Below are 21,979 nucleotides of genomic sequence, written 5' to 3'. Positions count from 1 at the left end.
GGATGGTGCAGCAGAGGTGCCCATATACAGAGCATGGTCTGTGCTGGCCAAGTCTTGGCATTGCATTTAAGGTCAGGTGCCATCCGATACCACGTATAACCTGTCCAATGGTCAGCTTCTGTCTATGCTGTGTACAAGGAGGCCAGATGCCCAGTGACAGGGTATACTGCATATACACAGCCATGTGCCTCACACAGTATGCCTTGCATTAGCATGTTTGTGGTGTATATTGTCTCATGTATGTTGCTGGTGTACAGGTTGTCTATGGTCTCAGGGTGTACACTGCATCATAGAATTATCCCATGCATCATGCTTGTGCACTACTTCAGTCTGACTTCCTTGTGCTTCCTCATAGATTGCCAATAATATTTCAAGGCAGGAAGAATGAAGAGAGGTCATGGAGGGACATTCTAAACAGGCTGCAGTGACGGAGAGTGTTGAGCAGATACATTCATCAATCCAAGTGTGTATGATGAACAGGTGTAAAGACCTGATCCAGCCACAGAGAGGGACAATAGTGTACAATGCTGAGTGCTGCACTATATCAGCAAATACAGGAGGGATTTACTAGACTTCATCTATCTGGAAAAATGGAAAACCTGCAGTTATCTCTGTAAAGTTGGAAAGTGGTTTGTTCAAACCCATGACCAATTAGACATATGAAGTGAGAATTGGGAAGCAGAGGGCAGTGATTGGCAAAAGGATCACTTCTCTCTGATGTGGAATACACTGTCATAAAGAGTGTTGGAAGCAGATTCAATCATCACTTTATAAGAGAATTATAAGTACTTCAAAAAACTTGCAAACCCACGGTGACACAGCGGTAGAGTTGCTGCCTGACACCGCCAGAGACCCGGGTTCAATCCTGACAACGGGTGCTGTCTGTAAACAATTTGAATGTTTTCCCTGTAACTGTGTGGGTTTTCTCTGGGTGCTCCGGTTTCCTCCCACACTAAAGACGTACAGGTTTGTAGGCTAATTGGCTTTGGTAAAAATTGTGAATTGTTCCAAGTGTGTAGGGTAGTGGTAGGGTATGGGGTGGTCGCTGGCCGGCACGGACTCGGTGGGCCGAATGGCCCAGTTTCCGTGCTGTATCTCTAAAGTAAACTAAACATAGGGAAGAGGAGTGGTTGTGCATCACATCACTCCTACATGTGCAGTTGCAGACTCTTCAGGTTGAGTAACCTCATCTGTGCTACTATACTTAGTCATCCGGTGCAACCTACTATGTACCTGCTTCCACTCCTCTCTCTTGCTGTGTATTCCTATGTAAACATGATCTGGTGTCACTCCTAGTCCAATTGCCAGTGATATAAATGCAACCTGGTTATTGGAAACAGTTTCTCGTTGCTTCTTCACGTAATACCTGGCAACCTCCACTGTGCTTTTACCTTCCTGGTTGCATGGGTGGGTTACCTGGCGGGGCGTAGGGTGCAGGGTTCAGCCAGTCCTTCTTGTCCCGTTCAGCCACCTCCTGCTCAGCATTCTCCATGGCCTGCTGTAACATGTCATGCTTGATGTCCTGCAGACTGATAAATGTGTCCAGTCCAAGCAGCACAAAGCTGCACCAGTATCGGCCGAACCTGCAGGCACACAAACACTAGCACTGCCCGCCCTAGACACCCACACACAGCAGCCAGAGCGCAGCATACATGGCAGTATGCGTGGGGGTAACGGTCACCCAGAGAGTTGTCAATCTGTGGAATTCTCTGCCACAGAAGGCAGTGGAGGCCAATTCACTGGATGGATTTAAAAGAGAGTTAGTTAGAGCTCCAGGGGCTAGCGAATCAAGGGATACGGGGAGAAGGCAGGCACGGGTTACTGATTGGGGATGATCAGCCATGATCGCAATGAATGGCGGTGCTGGCTCGAAGGGCCAAAAGGGCCTCCTCCTGCACCTATTTTTCTATGCACTGAACGTAGGGACTAGAAACTCTCCGAATACAAACTCAAATCATATTCTGAGAGGAATAGTTTGTAAATTAAAAGCAGGAATCATTAATGGTGAAGCTGCGGAATTGTGCCGAAAGCTGAATTGTTTTACTGATATACTTCAGGGAACTGGGAGATGATTGCTCCTCAGTGTGGGAATATCTCTGGTGCCAGCACTACAGTCAGTGTTTGGAGCTGGGCCAGTGTGGATCAGTGAAGGGTCATCGAGTGTGTGCTACAGGTGTGTTGTGTACCTGGCGTCGTTCTGCATCTGCTGCTTTGCGTACTCCACAGCGTAACTGACCAATGAGCCGTACCACAGAGCAACGTAGAAGTGGTGATAGAAGGTGAGAGAAGCCTGCTGGGGAACAGACTTAATCTGCATCAGCACTGACGAGGCTCCTGGAGGAAAAGGAGACGGGTTTAACTCACCATGACTCATGGTTTGCTGATACACCAGCTGACCGGACACTAAGGCCACATCAGAGAAGGTCTCCCCGCTTGTCACAGTTCAATCTTCTACAGACTACAAGCTGCCAATATTCCACACATTTATGCTCCAGTAGGAATATTCTGGATAAACACTCCCTCATCCCACAAAACAAAGATTTAGGCTAATCGGCAGCACAGGCTCTCTGATTATTCAGGCTGGACAGGCTCAGATACCCTGGCTTAGAAGAGCCCATGGCTACATGATATGTCACTGGAACTGTGAGTGAGTGAGTGGGTGAGTGAGTGAGTGAGTGAGTGGGTGGGTGAGTGAGTGAGTGAGTGAGTGAGTGAGTGAGTGAGTGAGTGAGTGGGTGGGTGGGTGAGTGAGTGAGTGTGTGAGTGAGTGTGAGTGGGTGAGTGAGTGAGTGAGTGGGTGAGTGAGTGAGTGAGTGAGTGAGTGAGTGGGTGGGTGGGTGAGTGAGGTGAGTGGGGTGTGGGTGGTGGTGGGTGGGTGAGTGGTGGGTGGGTGGGTGGGGGGTGGGTGGGTGGGTGGTGAGTGTGAGTGAGGGAGTGAGTGAGTGAGTGAGTGAGTGAGTGAGTGAGTGAGTGAGTGAGTGAGTGAGTGAGTGAGTGGTGAGTGAGTGAGTGAGTGAGTGAGTGTGTGAGTGAGTGAGTGGGTGGTGGGTGGGGTGAGTGAACACTGTCCTGTCTTCTCCTGGGTACAGAAGCATGCGTCTACCCAGAGTAAACCTTACCCATGCAGGTCAGTGCACACTCCCCTAGTCCGGGATTGCCCCTTGCCCCTTGAAAATGGCATTGTGCCATAGGGGTGTGTGTGGGGCAACTGCTTATACCTGGGACGTAACATGTTGACACTTGGCCAACAGTGAGTGCATCTGTGTTTGATCAGCACCTCCGTGTCCATATTTCAGAAATGTTCTGCAGTGTTCTGTGCCTGCTCTAGAGCTTGCTCTAGAGATGATCCCTCCAACTACACCCTGTCATCCTTTCTCTGCACTTCAGTCTTTCAAAGATTGACCAATTGTCATTTGCAAGTTGCTGATGAACCTACTCACACCACCCTTCCATCAACATGTAATACCTTCGGCAAAAATCTTGTAACCACCTGCTTCCATCTTGAAGATTGAGATTATAAATAATAACCTTATGAGGAGGATGAATCAGAGAATATTTGAGATGATTTACGAGGATGTTGCCAGAACTAGAGGGTCTGAGATATAGGCAGAGGTTGAGTAAGCATGGACTATATTCCTTGGAGCACAGGAGGACGAGGTGTCTAAGATCATGAGAAGAATAGACTGGGTAGATGCACAGAGTTTCTTGCCCAGAGTTGGGGAATCAACAACTAGAGAACATAGGTTAATGGTGAGGGGGGAAAGATTGAATAGGAACGTGAGGGGCAACTTTTTCACACAGGGTGATGGGTGTCTGGAACGAGCTGCCAGAGGAGGTAGTTGCAGCGGGTACTATTACAATGTTTAAAAGACATTTGGACTGGTACATGGTTAGGAATAGTTTAGGCGGATATGGACCAAGCGCAGGCAGGTGGGACTAGTGTAGCTGGGACATGTTGGCCAGTGTGGGCAGGTTGGGCCAAAGGGCCTGGTTCCACGCTGTATCACTCTATCACTCAATATGCCCCCTCTGTCAAAATGGTGCAGGTGATATGGGAAAGATCTGTGCCTCTCTTCATGCTGACCTGATGAGTGGTGCTGAGAGTGTTTTTTTCTGCTGTTGTTGGAGCCTGGTGCAGGGATAATGCTGGCACAGTGCCCAGCTCATGTCCACTCACAGAACCCTCACTTGATTTACGTCAGTTATGAATTTAATAGTTTTTGTACAGCCTTCTCTGGGAACAAATCCAATCAACTGGCTTGACGTGAAGTTATAACTACTGATTGTCTTCCTGTGTTAGTCGGCCTGTCTTTCAGTGACTGAATCAGTCATTGACTGAGATTGAATAACGTCCGTACAAGTATCTACATACAATGCAGCAGTGCTGCACAAACACTTCCACCATGTCCTGTGTAGTACCGCAGTAAACAGTCAGGTCCCATGGTAAGCAGCAACTCCGCTAGCTCTCAAATGACAGCTGAACATGCGGAGAGATTCAGCAGGTCAGGCAACATCTGTGAAGAATGGTCCTAGAGTCCTACAGAATGCAAACAACTTGCCCACACTGACCAACATGTCCCAGCTACACTAGTCCTACCTGTCTGCATTTGCCCCATATCCCTCCAAACCTGGACTATCCATGTATCTGTCCAAATGTTTCTTAAACATTGTGATAGTCCCAGCCTCAACTACCTCCTCTAGCAGCTTGTTCCATACACCCACCACCCTTTGTGTGAAAAGGTTACCCCTCATGTGCCTATTATATCTTTCCCCCCCTCACCTTAAACCATGTCCTCTGGTTCTTGATTCCCCAACTCTGGGCAAGAGACTGTGGTTGTACCCGATCTATTCCTCTCATGATTTTGTACATTAAGGTACGGAATTAATGTTTCTGGCCGACGAACTCTCATCACAACTGGAGAAGTGAGGAACCGAGTGTGTTGTAAGTGGACAGACAGAGGGAATGTCTACGATCAGGGAACAGGCTGAGATTCACATTTCCACACTCGGGTACATTCTGCAGCCCCAGTGCCAACATGATACTTTGTGCTCTCTCCTCTGCTCACTTACATCTCCCTCTATCTAAACCCACTCCAGACAGCTCAGCTGTGATAACAACCATTCATCACCCTCTTGTTTTACCACCGACTGCATCTGGACCATCTGGACAGACTTGGTCCCCACCCTAGTACAGACTTTACACTTGTTCTCTCCTCCCCTCCCCCTCTGTGCAACCGAACACACAGCCCAGAGACAGGACCTTCAGCACACGGTCGAGTCTCTCCTTCACGGGACCTGGTCTGTAACCTTGTATGCTGTGGGAACTCAAGCAGTTGTCCAGATACTTCTCACATATATGTGGGCATATCTGCTTTGCCACCTTCCCAGGCAGCATGATCCACATTGCAACCACCCTCTGGGTGAAATAAAATCTTCTTACCCTTAACCCATGCCCTCTAGTTCTACACACCTGCTATGGGGAAGTGTTTCCTACTAGCTATGTTGGGCCCCACATAATGGCCCACCTCTTTCAGCCTCTTCCACTCCAAGCAAAACAAGCCCAGCTGACCCAGCCTCTCCTCACAATCAAACATCTCATCCACTCACCTGAATCTGACCTGCTGAGATCAAAACATAATAAGTGATAGTAGAATTAGACCATTCAGCCCATCAAGTCTACTCTGCTATTCAATCATGGCTGATCTATCTCTCCCTCCTAACCCCATTCTCCTGCATCCTCCCCATTACCTCTGACACCCGTACTAATCAAGAAAGTGTCCCATCATTTGTTTTTTAAATTCAGGTTTACGGAGCTTGCAGTTTTGTTTAGAGTTTGTGCTCCTTGAGCATGTTCTAGCCAGTCAGGTAGAATTTACCAACAGGGTTTATGTCCTTGGTATTTATTTCCAGTGGGTACTAGCTCGTCTGGTGTTCAATTTCAGTCAGCAGGAAACATCCGGTGGCTGGGACGGCGTCCTGGCGGCGGTGACCTGAGTCCGGGGTTCATCCGCTGGACTGGAGGGCAGCAGCTTCGACCACCCCGGGCCGCGGTGTTTGAGCCGGCCCGTTTGCGGGGTTCGGTGATCCGCGGGACTGGTTGTACCATCGCCCGGTGGGGTATCGCCTCAGCGCAGAGGGAGAAGAGGAGGGAAGAGACTGCAGCCCTAAGATTTTTGCCTCCACCACAGTGAGGAGGTGCTTGGAGGACTCACTGTGGTGGATGTTAATTTGTGTTTATTGTTGTTTATTATTGTATTATTGTATGTATGACTGCAGGCACGAAATTTCGTTCAGACCGTAAGGTCTGGATGACAATAAAGGTAATTCTAATTCTAATTCTAATTCTAATTATGATTGTTCTCAAGCAAGGTTCGAAAACCCTGGAACAACTCGTTCCAAAGTATTACTGGCTCTCCTGAAACTGTACCCCACAAAGTATTACCACCTGCTGTAGGGTACCCCAGTAGAGCACGAGTCTCTATCACCATTCCACTGCAGCACTACCCCACACAGGTACTGGCTCTTAGTTTGTACCTCAATGAAGTACTAATTCTAGTTAAGAACTAGCTCTCCAGGTATTGTTACTCAGTACTAGCCCGTCTAGTTACTAGCTCAGTAACTTCCTTGTACTCTCCCTGTGTGCGTACCTCAGTGGTGTACTAGACCCCCTAATTCCCCCAGTGAGGGGCCGTCTCCCCAACTACCGTTCCTCACTAACTGTTCTTGGCATTATCCAGCTCAGTACTAGATCCCCTGATTACATTCCTCAGTGAAGTCTGAGCTCCTTCTACTACCACAATACGGTGAGCTGCCCAGGTAATGTTACTAATGGTTCTAACTATGCCTACTAGGTCACTGACACTCATATTGAGTAAATCCCCTCTGCCATTATCCTATTGTGGTTCTAGTTTCCTGCACACAGTACTAGCACTTCCTCACAATACTGCAGGATGGTATTGGCAGCTTCAATGCAGCACTACAGCACACGGACAGGACAGCTTGAGAGGGATATGGACCAAACACAGGCAGGTGGGACTGGTGTAGATGGGCCATGTTGGGCAGAGTGGGCAAGTTGGGCTGAAGAGTCTGTCTCCAACACAGTATCACTCTATGACTCTATGACTATTTTTGTTCTTGAGGATAATATCAGGACAACATTGTTCAGCTCTGTATAAATAGGTGAGGCGAATGCAAGACTTTTAAGAGTTAATCGTGATATTGAGCTGCACGTTGGGCCAAAGCTGTTTCATAATCGGTCACTTGCACAGTCTCAGCCCACTCAGGTCCAGGGCTTCCCTCCATTGGTTCATTCAGCTTGCTACCATTTGTTCTGAAGCTTGTTATCAAGTATAGAGGGATACGGCTTATCTGGAACCTAGCACGAGTGGGCACAGAGTGTTTGAGTCACAGTCACAGGGTGAGTCCAGGAAGACAGCTAAAGCCTGGGGCACTGAGTGTTCATTCCACAAAGAGCCGGCACATGGGCGAGATGTCTGTGTTGGAAGATGCGAGGCCCCAGCAGTCCTCCCCTTGTAACAGTGAATCCCTGACTGATGGCAGCTGCTTGGTATCGCAAGCAAGTACTGACATGCTTGGTGACTTCAATACTGACGGCAGATTGCTGGATGAGGCTGTGATTGCCAAAGACGGCAGCAAGCAGCAGGACAGGGAGGTCCTGAAGCAAGAGGATGGCCGGAGAAGGAAAGGACAAGCAGGAGCCGTTACTCAGTGCCTTGATCATACGGAGGGAGATACTGTGACGGCTGATATCGCAGAGGTCCATGGGCATGCAGAGCCTCACAACAACGTGACTACGCTTCACCCATCTGCCCCAAAGATTATCAACGTCCATGCAAGAGAGACGCTGTTGACCTCCCAGTTGGACACAGCCTCCCACAGGGAAGGGCAGGGGACTAGAGCGTTTGAGGAATGGACTTCTCCAGAGATGATTGAGAAGCAAGTCATGCCTTCACCCCAACCAAACTCTCCACTAAAGCAGGAAGTAAAGGTGAGCACCATGGAACCCAGTTGGGACCGCAGGATGATGAGACGTTGTGACTTTCAAGGCAAGGAGAGCAATGTTCAAGAGGACGAGGAAACAACTGAGAGTTACAGACACGATGCTGCTGAACGAGATGTCCAAACACCACCAATGGTAACAGAAGCTTCAGAAAATACAGCTGTCGTCTCTCGCAGAGATAACTCGACAGAGTCTCTGGTGAAACAGGCTGGGGAGGAGGAAATCCGGGATAATGCCCTGGCAGGGGTGCTGGGCTGGCAGAGGATAAATCAAGCCGGCTCAGGAGAGTGCGGGGCAGACCTTGATGATGCCCCCTTGCTGCCTAACACAGGGGCAGAGTCGCAGGACTTCACTGTGATTGAGTGTGAGGTGTCCTTAGCTGGAGAGGAGAGGCTTGGTCCTGGAGGAGGTCAGCCAGAGGCCTGTGCAGCAAACAGTGAGCTGAAGGAAGTTAGCGTGAGCTGCCACACATCAGACACCAGGTTCCTGACTGAGGCTGTGGTCACCACAGGATGTGTGGAGCAGGAGTGCCCCGTGTGTACTGAGCTGTTTGATTTGGACACTCACAAACAGGCTCTGCTGAACTGTAACCACAGTTTCTGTGCCAGCTGTGTGAGGAGCATCATGGAGAGAGCAACAGTGAGGAGCAGTGGGCACATTCGCTGCCCAGTGTGCCGCCAGACCACCCCCATGCCACAGTGGGAGATCCGCCAGCTTCAGGAGGAGATGAGTTTCCTGAACGGGGCAGTGTGTGGCAGGGTTGCCCGGCTGGCCGAGGTGCCCACACGCCCAGTGCCCGCTGGCAGGCTGTGCGACTGGCTGGAGCAGGGCTTCCAGCAGAGGATGATGACCACCCGACGCTGCGGCTACTTGCCTTGCTTGCGTTACCCGTCCTGGCTTGTCACTGCCATGGCACGCTGTGATCACAGATGCCCCTGCTGCTACCTGTGTGTCATCTTCCTCCTGTACGGCCTGGAACTGCTCTGTCTCTCGCTCATCTTCATCCCCGTCATCATCCTCATCCTACTCTTCACCTTGTTGGGCAAGGAGTGAGGCACGTTGAGCAAGGAGTGAGGCACATTGGGCAAGGAGTGAGGCACGTTGTTGAGCAAGGAGTGAGGCACATTGGGCAAGGGTGAGGCACGTTGTTGAGCAAGGAGTGAGGCATGTTGGGCAAGGAGTGAGGCATGTTGGGCAAGGAGTGAGGCACGTTGGGCAAGGAGTGAGGCACATTGGGCAAGGAGTGAGGCACGTTGAGCAAGGAGTGAGGCAGTGAGGCACGTTGGGCAAGGAGTGAGGCACGTTGGGCAAGGAGTGAGGCATGTTGGGCAAGGAGTGAGGCACGTTGGGCAAGGAGTGAGGCAACACGTTGTTGGGCAAGGAGTGAGGCACGTTGGGCAAGGAGTGAGGCAACTTGTTGGGCAAGGAGTGAGGCACGTTGTTGGGCAAGGAGTGAGGCACGTTGTTGAGCAAGGAGTGAGGCACATTGGGCAAGGAGTGAGGCACGTTGTTGAGCAAGGAGTGAGGCACATTGGGCAAGGGTGAGGCACGTTGTTGGGCAAGGAGTGAGGCACGTTGGGCAAGGAGTGAGGCACGTTGGGCAAGGAGTGAGGCACGTTGTTGGGGGCAAGGAGTGAGGCACGTTGGGCAAGGGTGAGGCACGTTGGGCAAGGAGTGAGGCACGTTGTTGGGCAAGGAGTGAGGCACGTTGGGCAAGGAGTGAGGCACGTTGGGCAAGGAGTGAGGCACGTTGAGCAAGGAGTGAGGCACGTTGGGCAAGGAGTGAGGCACGTTGGGCAAGGAGTGAGGCACGTTGTTGGGCAAGGAGTGAGGCACGTTGGGCAAGGAGTGAGGCACGTTGGGCAAGGAGTGAGGCACGTTGTTGGGCAAGGAGTGAGGCACGTTGTTGGGCAAGGAGTGAGGCACGTTGTTGAGCAAGGAGTGAGGCACGTTGGGCAAGGAGTGAGGCACGTTGTTGGGCAAGGAGTGAGGCACGTTGGGCAAGGAGTGAGGCACGTTGGGCAAGGAGTGAGGCACGTTGTTGGGCAAGGAGTGAGGCACGTTGGGCAAGGAGTGAGGCACATTGGGCAAGGAGTGAGGCACCTTGTTGGGCAAGGAGTGAGGCACGTTGGGCAAGGAGTGAGGCACGTTGAGCAAGGAGTGAGGCACGTTGGGCAAGGAGTGAGGCACGTTGGGCAAGGAGTGAGGCACGTTGGGCAAGGAGTGAGGCACGTTGGGCAAGGAGTGAGGCACGTTGGGCAAGGAGTGAGGCACGTTGGGCAAGGAGTGAGGCAACTTGTTGGGCAAGGAGTGGAGGCACGTTGAGCAAGGAGTGAGGCACGTTGAGCAAGGAGTGAGGCACGTCACAGCTGCTGCCTTCTGCTCTCGTCATTAAAGTGGCGTGATGTTGGTCAATGTTGCACCACAGCATGAAGTGGCGGACAGGGCATGCTGGGCTGACAGATGCTGTAACAAGGATCAATTGGGTCGGGGCTGGAGTTACAGAGGTTGTAGTACATTAGAGAACTGGGTGACTGGTGCCATTTATATCACTGGCTGGATTGTGTAGGAATGGAATGGTTCAGGAGATGGAGTGGGTAGAAATGTGAATGGTGGCTAAGGATGGTTTTATGGATTGTTTGCAGGATTAGGAAACTTTTATCACACAGAGAGTGGTGAATCTCTGGAACTCTCTGCCACAGAGGGTAGTTCAGGCCAGTTCATTGGCTATATTTAAGAGGGAGTTAGATGTGGCCCTTGTGGCTAAGCGGATCAGGGGGTATGGAGAGAAGGCAGGTACGGGATACTGAGTTGGATGATCAGCCATGATCATATTGAATGGCGGTGCAGGCTCGAAGGGCTGAATGGCCTACTCCTGCACCTAATTTCAATGTTTTCTATGGTCTCTATGTAGGAGTGTAGGGAATGAATGATGGGTAGCAGGGGGCTATGTGTAAGGGTTGCAGCAGGGAGCAGGGGGTTATGAGCTGTAGGAATTGCAGAGGGTTAAGTTAGGGTGGGTAGGAACAGAGGCAGGCTATGTGATGGAATTGGTTGAGTGGGTAGGGGTTGGAGAGGGTTGTGGAACGTGGTGAGGAGGAATCTGAGAGAATTTGGATATTGATTGGGATGGAGTTAGGTGCTCCACAGAGTATACACCTAACCTGTTCACCTTGTCTTCATACACCAACCACATCATCCACGAATCAATGTGGTCAAGCTTGTCTACATTGCCTCCGCACTCCTTGTGTGATCTCACCCCCACCCAGTCGAGCTGGAGTACTTCCCCTCCCATGGAGGCCAATATTCCACTCACCTCCAGAATCAGTTGCTGTATTTATACGCTGACCTGTTGAGTTGTAAACACCGACGATCGCAGTTCTATTTATACCACAACAGTTTCTATCGTCACTCTTTAAATAACAATTTGCTTCTTAATTTTTCCATGTTATATTCCACATGACAATCTCTTGCCCACTCACGTAACATAACTATATCCTTGTGCACACTCTTTGTTTCCTCTTCACAACTTGGTGATCAGCTAATTCACCTACAGCACACGTGCTCTCACAATGACAGGGTGAGCCAGGTAATTGGAGATCAAAGGTGTTGGAGCTCTAGGGGCTAGCTCTACATCACCTTGCTCCCCAATACCTCTCTGACCTGCTGCTACCATACACTTTGTTCCTCCTCAGCTGCAATTTTAACTGTCCCCACATTTAGTCTCAGCACCATGGGTGCCAGAGCCTTCAGCTGCTCTGCCCCACGTCTCTGGAACACTCTCCCACCTCCCATCCGTCACCTGGACACTATCGATCAATTCTAATCACAACTCAAAACACACCTGTTTAGATTAGCGTACCCGACATAACTTCCACCATGTTCACCCTGATTTTAATTACTTCAAATGTTTTGTGTATTTTTTTTTGTTTTTGTTTTTGTTTTTAATCAACTTGATTGTAATATTGATAAATGTATTGTGATTTTATGTCCTGTAAGGTGTCCTTGGGTGTCCAGAAAGGCGCCAGCAAATAAAATGCAGTATTATTATTATAGTGGAATCAAGGGATATGGGGAGAAGGCAGGCACGGGTTATTGATTGGGGACGATCAGCCATGATCACAATGAATGGTGGTGCTGGCTCGAAGGGCCGAATGGCCTCCTCCTGCACCTATTTTCCATGTTTTCTATGTTTCTATTGGAACAGATTCCGTGGGACAAGATGAATCTACACTAGAAAAGGCAGGACTGAGTTGATGGTTGCAGAGCGGCAGACTGTATGTCTCTAGTGGGCTGGCTCATATCAGCTGAGCGATCCCCGACACAACATGTGTCTGTCCGTCCCTCTTCAGTGGTCGGCTCCTCTCTGGGTTTGTGAGCTCGTACAGAGGCAGGTGGGTGGTCAGCTGCTGGTGTGTGTGTGCCAGTGGTATCACCAGGCTGACCTCTCCAGCCAGACTCACACTCAGTCGCCACACAATGCCGTTAAGTGGTGTATTTGTACAATATTACTTAATAATGATTTTAATTTGTACAATATTACTTATAATTACTTTAAGACCTTCTTAATTAAATATAATTGAATTTTGGCGATACAGCTGCTGCCTCGTAACTCCAGTAGCCCAGGCTCAATCCTGATCTCCACATTTCCTCTGTGTGCTTCAGATGTACATGTTGGTGGGTTAATTGGCCCCTGGTGTAGATGGGCAGTAGACATGATGGAAACATGCAAAGAATAGGTTGTAGGGACAACTGGTGGGTTAATGGGATTATTCTGTGCACCACCACAGATACAATGGGACTCATTGCATTATTTTTGTAAGGAAATATAATTTGATACATATTCATTTATCTTAAAACTGCTAGTTTTTACAAAAATGCTTTGAGCTTTAAGTGGTAAATTGGATCAGCGCAGATGGGTGATGTTGGCCTGGACAAGGTGGGCCAAAGGGCCTGTTTCTGTGCTGGATGATTTTATGACTATTCCTCTCGGACATTCTGAACACCAGAGCCTTTAAACAAACAGTCAGCGGGCATTGACAGCAGTGTTTAGGTCCAGTCACCACTTGCAGGCAAAGGTCAGCCTGCCCTCTGTCTCCAGGCTGGGCAGTGTGGATGGGTGGACACTGCAGGCAGGCCGTCACAACCATCTTCCCTGGGTGGAAATGGCCAACACCACAGAGCATAGGTATAAGGGGAAGAGGGAATGTTTAATGGAGACTAGACCAAGTGGGACCCATTGGGGGGGGGGGGGGGGGGGGGGGTGGAAGTGTAAGGAATAGGATTATGGATCATATACAGGCAAGATCAGTCTAAGTTGCAGCTACCATCATAACCCTTCGATTGTATTCTGAAATATTGAACTTTAATTCCACAATAATTGAATGTCCCTCTAAAATATGAACTGTTTCTGAAAACTTCTAATTCTACCCAGAAGTATCCAAACCCATATCTTGAATGGTAGAAACCATGCCTTGTAATAGACAAACACAATTATAACACATTTAATTTATATCCTGAAATTCTCCAGCAACAAATATTTCCGTCTGAAGAAGGGTCCCAAAACATCACCTATCCATGTTCTCCAGAGATGTTGCCTGACCCGCTGAGTTACTCCAGCACTCTGTGAAACGTCACCTATCCATGTTCTCCACAGATGCTGCCTGACCCGCTGAGTTACTCCAGCACTCTGTGAAACGTCACCTATCCATGTTCTCCACAGATGCTGCCTGACCCGCTGAGTTACTCCAGCACTCTGTGAAACGTCACCTATCCATGTTCTCCACAGATTCTGGCTGTCCCGCTGAGTTACTCCAGCACTCTGTGAAACGTCACCTATCCATGTTCTCCACAGATTCTGGCTGTCCCGCTGAGTTACTCCAGCACTCTGTGCCTTTTTTTGTAGACAAGCTTCTGCAGTTTCTTGTATCCACTAAAATATTTAAGCAACATCCTGAGTTTTGTTAAGTCTCTGAAATATTTCAAATGAAATTACTCAAATGATTTGGCATGTGGCAAATACTGCATTGAACCTCTACACCTCTGAGTGTATTGTGACTGGTTGCATCGTGGCCTGTAACTCAAATGGCCAGAAATGAAGGAGGCAACAGAGAGCGATAGACACAGCCTGGTCCATCATGGGCACTGATCTCCACATCATCGATGGAATCTATGTGGAGCCTCGTAAAGGCAGGCAATGTCGTCAAAGTCCCACACTACTCTGGCCAAACTCTAAATACACTCTGACCATCAGAACCATGACCACCACGTTCAAGAACAACTTCTTCCCAACCACCATCAGGCTGTTGAACACTGGGCAACTATCAATTTGCACACACTGTTCTTCAGTTCTTGCACTAGTACAACGATATTAATTGGTCATGTTTTAAAATATTGTTGTATATATGTGTGTAATTGAGGAAGGCCATTCTTGCTATTGAGAGAGTTCACCAGGTTAATTCCCAGGATGGTGGGACTGTCATATAATGAAAGAATGGGGCGACTGGGCTTGTATACACTGGAATTTAGAAGGATGAGAGGATATCTTATAGAAACATATAAAATTATTAAGGGATTGGACAGGCTAGATGCAGTAAACATGTTCCCGATGTTGGCGGAGTCCAGAACCAGGGGCTGGTTTAACAATAAGGGGTAGGCCACTTAGAACTGAGATGAGGAAAAATGTTTTCACCCAGACTTGTGAATTTGTGCAATTCTCTGCCTCAGAAGGCAGTGGAGGCCGATTCACTGAATGCATTAAAAAGTTAGTTAGATAAAGCTCTTAGGGCTAGCGGAATCAAGGGATATGGGGAGAAGGCAGGAACGGGGTACTGATTGTGGATGATCAGCCATGATCACGTTGAATGGCGGTGCTGGCTGGAAGGGCCAAATGGCCTCCTCCTGCACCTATTGTCTATGTATCTATGTGTATTGCATGTACAGTACTGTTGTGCTGCGTAGAATCTCATTGTTGATACACGTGATAATTAAACACCCTTTACTCTTGACATATTCTGCGGTCTCTAACATTCCAAAATGCACTCTGAACAGATCATAATGAGCTGTGAACTCACAAAACACATCGTGCTCCATCTAATTCCCAACTTACAAAAGCTGCAATAGTCAACTTGCATTCTGCAACACCCTATCTACACCAGCAAATAGTCATACTATATTTTGGCAAATCAAAATGGATTATGAACCTACATCATGAATTATTAAACCACATCTTAAAATAGTGAAACCCAACCCTGGAATACCTGAAGTTCTCAATAATAAACTGATAAGGCACCCAGACATACAGCAGGTGATATTTAATGTTCCCTGACTACTCCAGCTGCATGATGAAGTACTCCAACTACAGTTAGTATGATTTAAACGGAGGTACATATTCTCCCCATACATTGAAAGTGCAGGTTGTACAACCTGCTCTACATCCTGCTTTGTATGTGCAGTACATCCTGAAACACTTTGCAAGACCCGTCTTGTATTCTCATTGGTAACCACACTACTTGTACCTGTAATTCTCAATCTACACATGAACATTCATTACTCCACTTAATTACTCAAATGATTTGGCACGTCGCAAATACTCCATTGAGCTTCTACAGTAGTAACATTGAGAGCATACTGACTGGTTGCACCCTGGCCTGGTTCACTAACTAATTCAACCCTGGCCTGGTTCACTAACTAATTCAATGTTCAGATTGCAGTCGTAATAGTCATTCTACAGCCTGGACATTAAATTACATCCTAGTGCTCAAGTGGAAAATAATCAGATAACATCCTGAGATATTGAAACAATGATGTGAAACACTGTGAACTACAGCCTGTATCTGTGGTGTACAGATAGGGGCATCAGTATATGGCTAATGGTCATGCGTCTGTGTGTGTGATGTTTATCTCCTGTATCTCCCGGTGCTAAAGCAGGAGGTTATGAAATGCAGCATCTCTTCTGGTGCATTCACCCAAAATTCACCATTGATTAATACAGTTGCCAATGGTTATTTGACACGCAGTATGAGAGCAGAGCAGAGCAGTGAGTGGGTGTGTGTGTGTGTGTGTGTGTGTGTGTGTGTGTGTGTGTGTGTGTGTGTGTGTGTGTGTGTGTGTGTGTGTGTGTGAGTGTGTGAGTGTGTGTGTGAGTGTGTGTGTGTGTGTGTGTGTGAGTGTGTGAGTGTGTGTGTGTGAGTGAGAGTGTGTGTGTGAGTGAGTGTGTGCGTGAGTGTGTGTGTGTGTGAGTGAGTGTGTGTGTGTGTGTGTGCGTGAGTGCGTGTGTGTGTGTGTGTGTGTGTGTGTGACTGTGTGTGTGTGTGTGTGTGTGTGTGTGTGTGTGTGACTGTGTGTGTGTGTGTGTGTGTGTGTGTGTGTGTGTGTGTGTGTGTGTGTGTGTGTGTGTGTGTGTGTGTGTGAGTGAGTGAGTGTGTGTGTGTGTGTGCGTGTGTTTGTGTGTGTGAGTGTATGTGTGAGTGTATGCGAGTGTGAGAGTGTATGTGTGTCTGTGAGTGTATGAGTGAGTGTGTGTGAGAGAGAGTGGTAGGGTGTGTGTGTGTGTGAGTGTGAGTGAAGACCCCTCAGATACTCCACCATATTATTCATGTTTGCCCCAGCCAATGTGCCCGGGTTTAACCCAGTACTTGTTTACTTCACCCCATAATCACTGCAGTAGCACAAATACAAGTGTAAGGTCTGATATAGAGTTTATTCACAGAATACAATCAATAAAGAAACATTCTTTATGTTGCTAGCACTGTTATGGTGACTCCAGCACCGTTACCTTTGGAGGCGCTCCATACACAATACTCAATGATGAAGACAAGGACCTTGTCCATCATGGTGTGGCCCAGATGTGCCAGTCTGTGTGGAGTCAGGGCCACGGGCCTGGGGTGGGGGTTGAGGTTAAAATAATCACAATACATTATCTGGTTACTCTGACGGAGGATGATGGGGAAACAAGTCATTGTTAACCCTCTTGTGCTGGGCATCACCAGAGCTGCAGAGAGCTGGGTGTGCTCTCTCTCACGGTGCTACTCGGGGCTGTAACTGCAAGCAAGCTAACAACCTGCTTGTGACGTCAGCAAAGCTAGCCACAAGTCTGTGGCTTATGCCAGGATGCTCGCAGTTAGAGGTAAGTCAACCCTTTGCTCTCCATCTAAAGACCAAGATCTAAAATTTAGGTTAAAAAAGATGTCCTTGCAGATTTGGCATCCTGCTAAAGGCCTGAGCCTGGGCTGGAGTGACCCTGACACTGAAGCGTGGACCTAGAACATATTAAATACTGAACAGTAGCGGCCCTCAGGGTAAGTCGCTGCACTGGCGATGGTTTTAGGCATTGTATAATAGTGAGTGGAGAGAGCAGTCCCAAAGTCAAAGTCAGGTTTGTGCAGGTAGGTAGAGTTACCAGTGCCCCACTCAAGGACAGCATCAAACTTGCCAGTCTCAATTGGATACCTTTGATTTCACAGAAAACACAGAAACTCCCAGATGAGATAATTCAGTTACAGGTAATTTACCGTAAAGGGTGCTGCAAAAACACAGCAAATTGTTTGGTTTTGGCGTAATGCTTCTCCTGGTTGTAGTAGTGACCTTGTGGCCTCCCCTGTGTCTCCGCTCCTACATGATGGTGCAGGAGGCCAGAGGGTTACGTAGGTGGCAGCTGCAGACAGCGCCGCAGTACTGCTGGAAGGTCTGGTAGCAGCTACGGTCAGCCTCGCCACCCCACTGGCCTGGGTTGGCCGTCAGGGCCACGGTGGGCAGACGGGCTAGGATGCTGGTGTTGACGGCCAGAGCGGCCAGGCCATAGTCAGTGAAGAGGACGGTCTCGCGGCGGCAGGTAGGGCAGGAGATGAACTTGTACTTGGGGCAGGACTCGTACAGGATCTGCAGGCATTCCTCACACACAGAGTGCAGGCAGGAGAGGATGCGTGGCCTCTTGTTGGTGGCATTGTACACATGGCCACAGGTGGGACATTCCAGAGGCTCAGACACAGCCGACTGGTGGAGCACGTACTGGTTGACAATCACCTCGTCGGCCGGGGCCTGCCGGTGGAAGCACATCTCGGCGCTGGCCTTGCGGTGTCCGTGGCTACACTTGTCGGTGCGGGGCGGAGTCCTGGCTAACCGGTTGGGGCTACGGCCTTTGTCCAGGCCCGGCATGTCGGTACATGCCTGGTTGGTGATGATCTCTGATTGTAGAGGCCAGGCACACTTGCCCACGGGCGGAGGGTCCCGTGTACACCCTGACGGCCCGTAGCGGGACTGTGACCCCGAACACTCCACTAACTTGTCCGCTGGCACGATCTTCACCGCCTCCATCTTGATGGCGGCCTGCTGCTGTTTCAGACACGCCATGGGCCCGCGGGGGTCCACACGGCGGTACAGGGGGCCGGGTTCACAGGCTGCGGTTGCACTCACACCCTCGATCCATGTCTGCACCGTGCCGCCTTGTCTCTGTGCACCAGCACCACGCACGCACCTCCCATTCACACAAGCAAGGCTGCAGTGTAGTCAGCAGCAGTAGTCAGCAACCCCACGCTCCTGCATCCGTGCAAAGACTCTGTGGAGGCAGGTGCTCTCCGTGACAGCCTGACAACACCAAAGTCTGACTGCTCTTCCTCTCCACCTCCTAATGGCAGCAAACGCTGCAACATGAGGCACGTAGAACAAACATGCTCCAGACGCTGCTGAATGAAGAGCTCTGCTGCTGAAGGGAGGCACGGAGCAGGGAGCAGGGATGTTTCAATCACATTACCTGCACTTGGTGCTGATCAGGCACATCCAGCTTCACAATGTACACAGCCTCCTCTCCTCTCCTCTCCTCTCCCCGGCAGTGTGTGTCTTGGTGTTGTCTGTAAGGGCAGTGCCTGCCCTGCAGTGTGTTTTCTCGCTCCCCCTCTGCCTCTTGCAGCCTCCTGTTTACCTCGGATGGCAGTGTTATCTGCAGCAGCACCGCAGTGTTGCAGCAAGCTCACGTTTCTCTCCTTCAGCACAGTGTGATGGCTCCAGGCCCCAGTCCTCCAGCACAGGCTGGCTCTGCAACTGAAGATAACCTCTGTGGCTTGCCTTCTTCATTCATCTGTCTAACCTTCAAACAGCTCCTGCCGTGGTGCAATCAATGCTGAGAAAGCAGAGGATGCTGCTAGTGCAATTTCCTTCCTGAGTCACAGTGGCTTGGTGGTGTTACTGCAACACACAGCAGCAGCAGCAGCAGCAGCTATTCTCCCCAGCACTTCACACCCTCCTAGTCAGCCAGGTCACCTCTATATACTTCACACTTAACCCCTCCATTCTCCTCTATCACTGCTCATTGCTTTCTCCTGCCACACACTCTTTCACTTCATAGGTAATTATGAAATGAAACTATATTTGTTCCGAGGCGCCTTAGAAGTTACGACTGTCTGAAATGTTTTACTCTCAAAATTTCCTAACACATTGATGTTTACTGAGAATTTGTGAACATTAGAATCTTAAATTCAAAATGAGCTTGAAAGAGTCCCATGAGTGCTGCAAGGAGCAGTGAAAGCAAATGTTCATTCACACGGAGGTGACATGAAGGGACAGTTTTCAAAGAGCAGGAGAGAAAACAAACTGTGCAACTGATACCCAGTATGTTTCAGTAACTGATTGTGGCATCCACCCCTTCCCGCCTTCAGCAGAGACCGTTCCCCCCGTAACTCCCTGGTTAACTTGTCTCTTCCCACCCAAACCACCACCTCCCCAGGTACCCTCCCCTGCAACCGCAGGAGATGCAACACCCGTCCCTGTACCTCCCCCCTCGACTCTGTCCAGGGACCCCGACAGTCCTTTCAGGTTCACTTGCACCTCCTCCAACCTCATCTACGGTATCTGCTGTTCATGATGTGGACTCTTGTACACCGGCGAGACCAAACGCAGAGTGGATGATTTGTTTCGCTCAGTCCGCCTGGATCTACCTGATCTCCCGGTTGCCAAACACTTTCATTCCCCCTCCCATTCCCACACAGAACATTTTGTCCTAGGCCTCCTCCATTGTCAGAGTGAAGCGAAATGTAAATTGGAGCATCTCACATTTTGTTTGGGCAGCTTACACCCCAGTTGTATCAATACTGATTTCTCTAATTTCAAACACCCCTACATTCCCTCTCTCCATCCCTCCCCCGCCCATCGCATCGCAAACACCCAAGGTACCTTTATCATTCTTTTTTCACCAATTGTATTCAAAAACATTGTCTCAATTTGAGACAACGAAATGAATTTCCCTTACAGGCAGTATCATAAAAAAAAAATCATTAAAAAAAAAAGATAGATAAATAATAAATAAATAATAAAAAATATTAAAAATAAAATTGAAATAAAAAAAAAAAAAAAAAAAAAAAATTCATTCTACAGTATCTCTCTCTCCATCATCATCTATATCCCTTTCCCAGAAGGGTCTCAACCCGAAACGTCACCCATTCCTTCTCTCCAGGCATGCTGCCTGTCCCGCGGAGTTGCTACAGCATTTTGAGTCTATCTTTGGCAAATGACAATGTTCTTCAGTGGTATGGGAGTGGGAGCAGTAGAGACCAACCACTACCAGCGATATTTCAGAATGCTTGCTGGATTACCAGTGTTAGGGTGGGACATTTGTTGGAGAGAGGTGTTGTATTTACGGGGATCTTGGAGGGTGGGGGCTGTGGCCGTGGCAAAGACTATAACCATCAACATTCAACTGTCTTAGCACCGAGCAGGTGATTCTCTCTCTGCCACCTCTGGGTGAACTTTACACCAGCATCAGAGCTGCTCATTAGGACTAGAGAAGATAGAGCCTCATCAACTGTACTGTTCCGTGTCACATACTGTATGCAAGAAATTTAATTTTCTCCCAATCATCAAAACATCTGATGACTTAACAAGTAGAAACAATGAAACTGCAGATGCTGATTTACAAAAAAAAATCACAAAGTGCAGGAGTAACTCAACGGGTCAGGCAGCATCTCTGAAGAACATGGATCCAAAACATCACCTATCCATGTTCGTCAAAGATGTTGTCTGAACCTACCAACTTCAGTTTCTTTACTTGGTAGTTAAAGTCACAACTTTATTTCATGTCAGTAGCTAATTATATTCTTGGCAGACCACAGACTCACTGAGTCATAGAATCTACCACTGATCATGTCGATTCACCCAGGATGTACTCATTGTGAGATGGTTTTTACATTGAACAGTTGAAGCATCAGTAGGAATGACTGGTGATTTGTTAATATGTTATTGTACTTGTTAATAAAACTTCTCAAACTGTATCTGCCAACTTATATCCTTTGTTCTGCTCTTATTGACCATATCAAAGTGGAGCGACAATTGATCCAAATTTATATCAACTGCAAACAATCTTGAAATGGAAACTTATTCTGCATTGTGGGTTTTGTTGTTGTGGGGTGTGTTGTGTTGTGGGCATGTGGGGTGTTATATGTTAGTGCGTACGTGTTTAGGAGTGGGCTGAGGGCTGAGGGATGCAATGCGTGCTGTGAGGGGTGTATGCATGGGTGTTATGAATGAGTAAGAGTGTTGCTGAATTCACATATCTTGAAAGGTCATGATAGTTTATCAGAACTTTATAAAGATTCTTCATTCTGCATTACTCCATGCACCTTGGAGTGTCGCTTCTGTAGACGAGAATTCCAGCCTTCTCTTGCCGTTACGGGCTTATTGCCTGCACTCTGCCCACCACCTCTGCCACATCTCCCCTCAGGCATTGAATTCATTCATGGTCTCTCTCTGTCAACCTTGGGGCCTCTCCCTCCCTGGACAACATTGCTGTCTGTCTGATTTTGTTGTCTGGCTGCACAGAGAGTGTACAATGTGGGGCTGGAGCCTTACACTGATCACTGCCAAGCAGTTTCACTTTAGTTTATTGTCACGTGTACCGATGTACAGTGAAAAGCCTTTGTTGCTTGCTAACCAGTCAGCGGAAATGTACATGACTTGTTACACGTGCACGCA

The 21,979-nt window shown here is 48.7% G+C and overlaps 2 protein-coding genes across 6 annotated transcripts in view; both read right to left on the bottom strand.

Moving 5' to 3' along the window:
• LOC129712165 (tetratricopeptide repeat protein 28-like) overlaps positions 1-21,979 on the bottom strand; it is a 94,298-nt gene that overhangs the window by 13,784 nt on the left and 58,535 nt on the right. For all 5 annotated transcript variants that reach the window (XM_055660407.1, XM_055660406.1, XM_055660410.1 and 2 more), the window contains 2 exons: positions 2,187-2,334; positions 1,417-1,583 (listed from right to left, as the gene is read on the bottom strand). In XM_055660407.1, coding sequence (XP_055516382.1) covers positions 1,417-1,583; positions 2,187-2,334 — 315 coding nt within the window. The remainder of the gene's footprint in view (positions 1-1,416; positions 1,584-2,186; positions 2,335-21,979) is intronic.
• rnf208 (ring finger protein 208) lies at positions 16,684-20,142 on the bottom strand. The gene has a single exon (XM_055660411.1). It carries the CDS (start codon positions 18,368-18,370, stop codon positions 17,633-17,635), a length of 738 nt encoding a protein of 245 aa, XP_055516386.1. The 5' UTR covers positions 18,371-20,142; the 3' UTR covers positions 16,684-17,632.

This window comes from Leucoraja erinacea, chromosome 31 (genome assembly GCF_028641065.1).
Source record: "Leucoraja erinacea ecotype New England chromosome 31, Leri_hhj_1, whole genome shotgun sequence".
Lineage (NCBI taxonomy): Eukaryota > Metazoa > Chordata > Chondrichthyes > Rajiformes > Rajidae > Leucoraja > Leucoraja erinaceus.
This window is presented reverse-complemented; position numbering and strand designations above follow the sequence as displayed.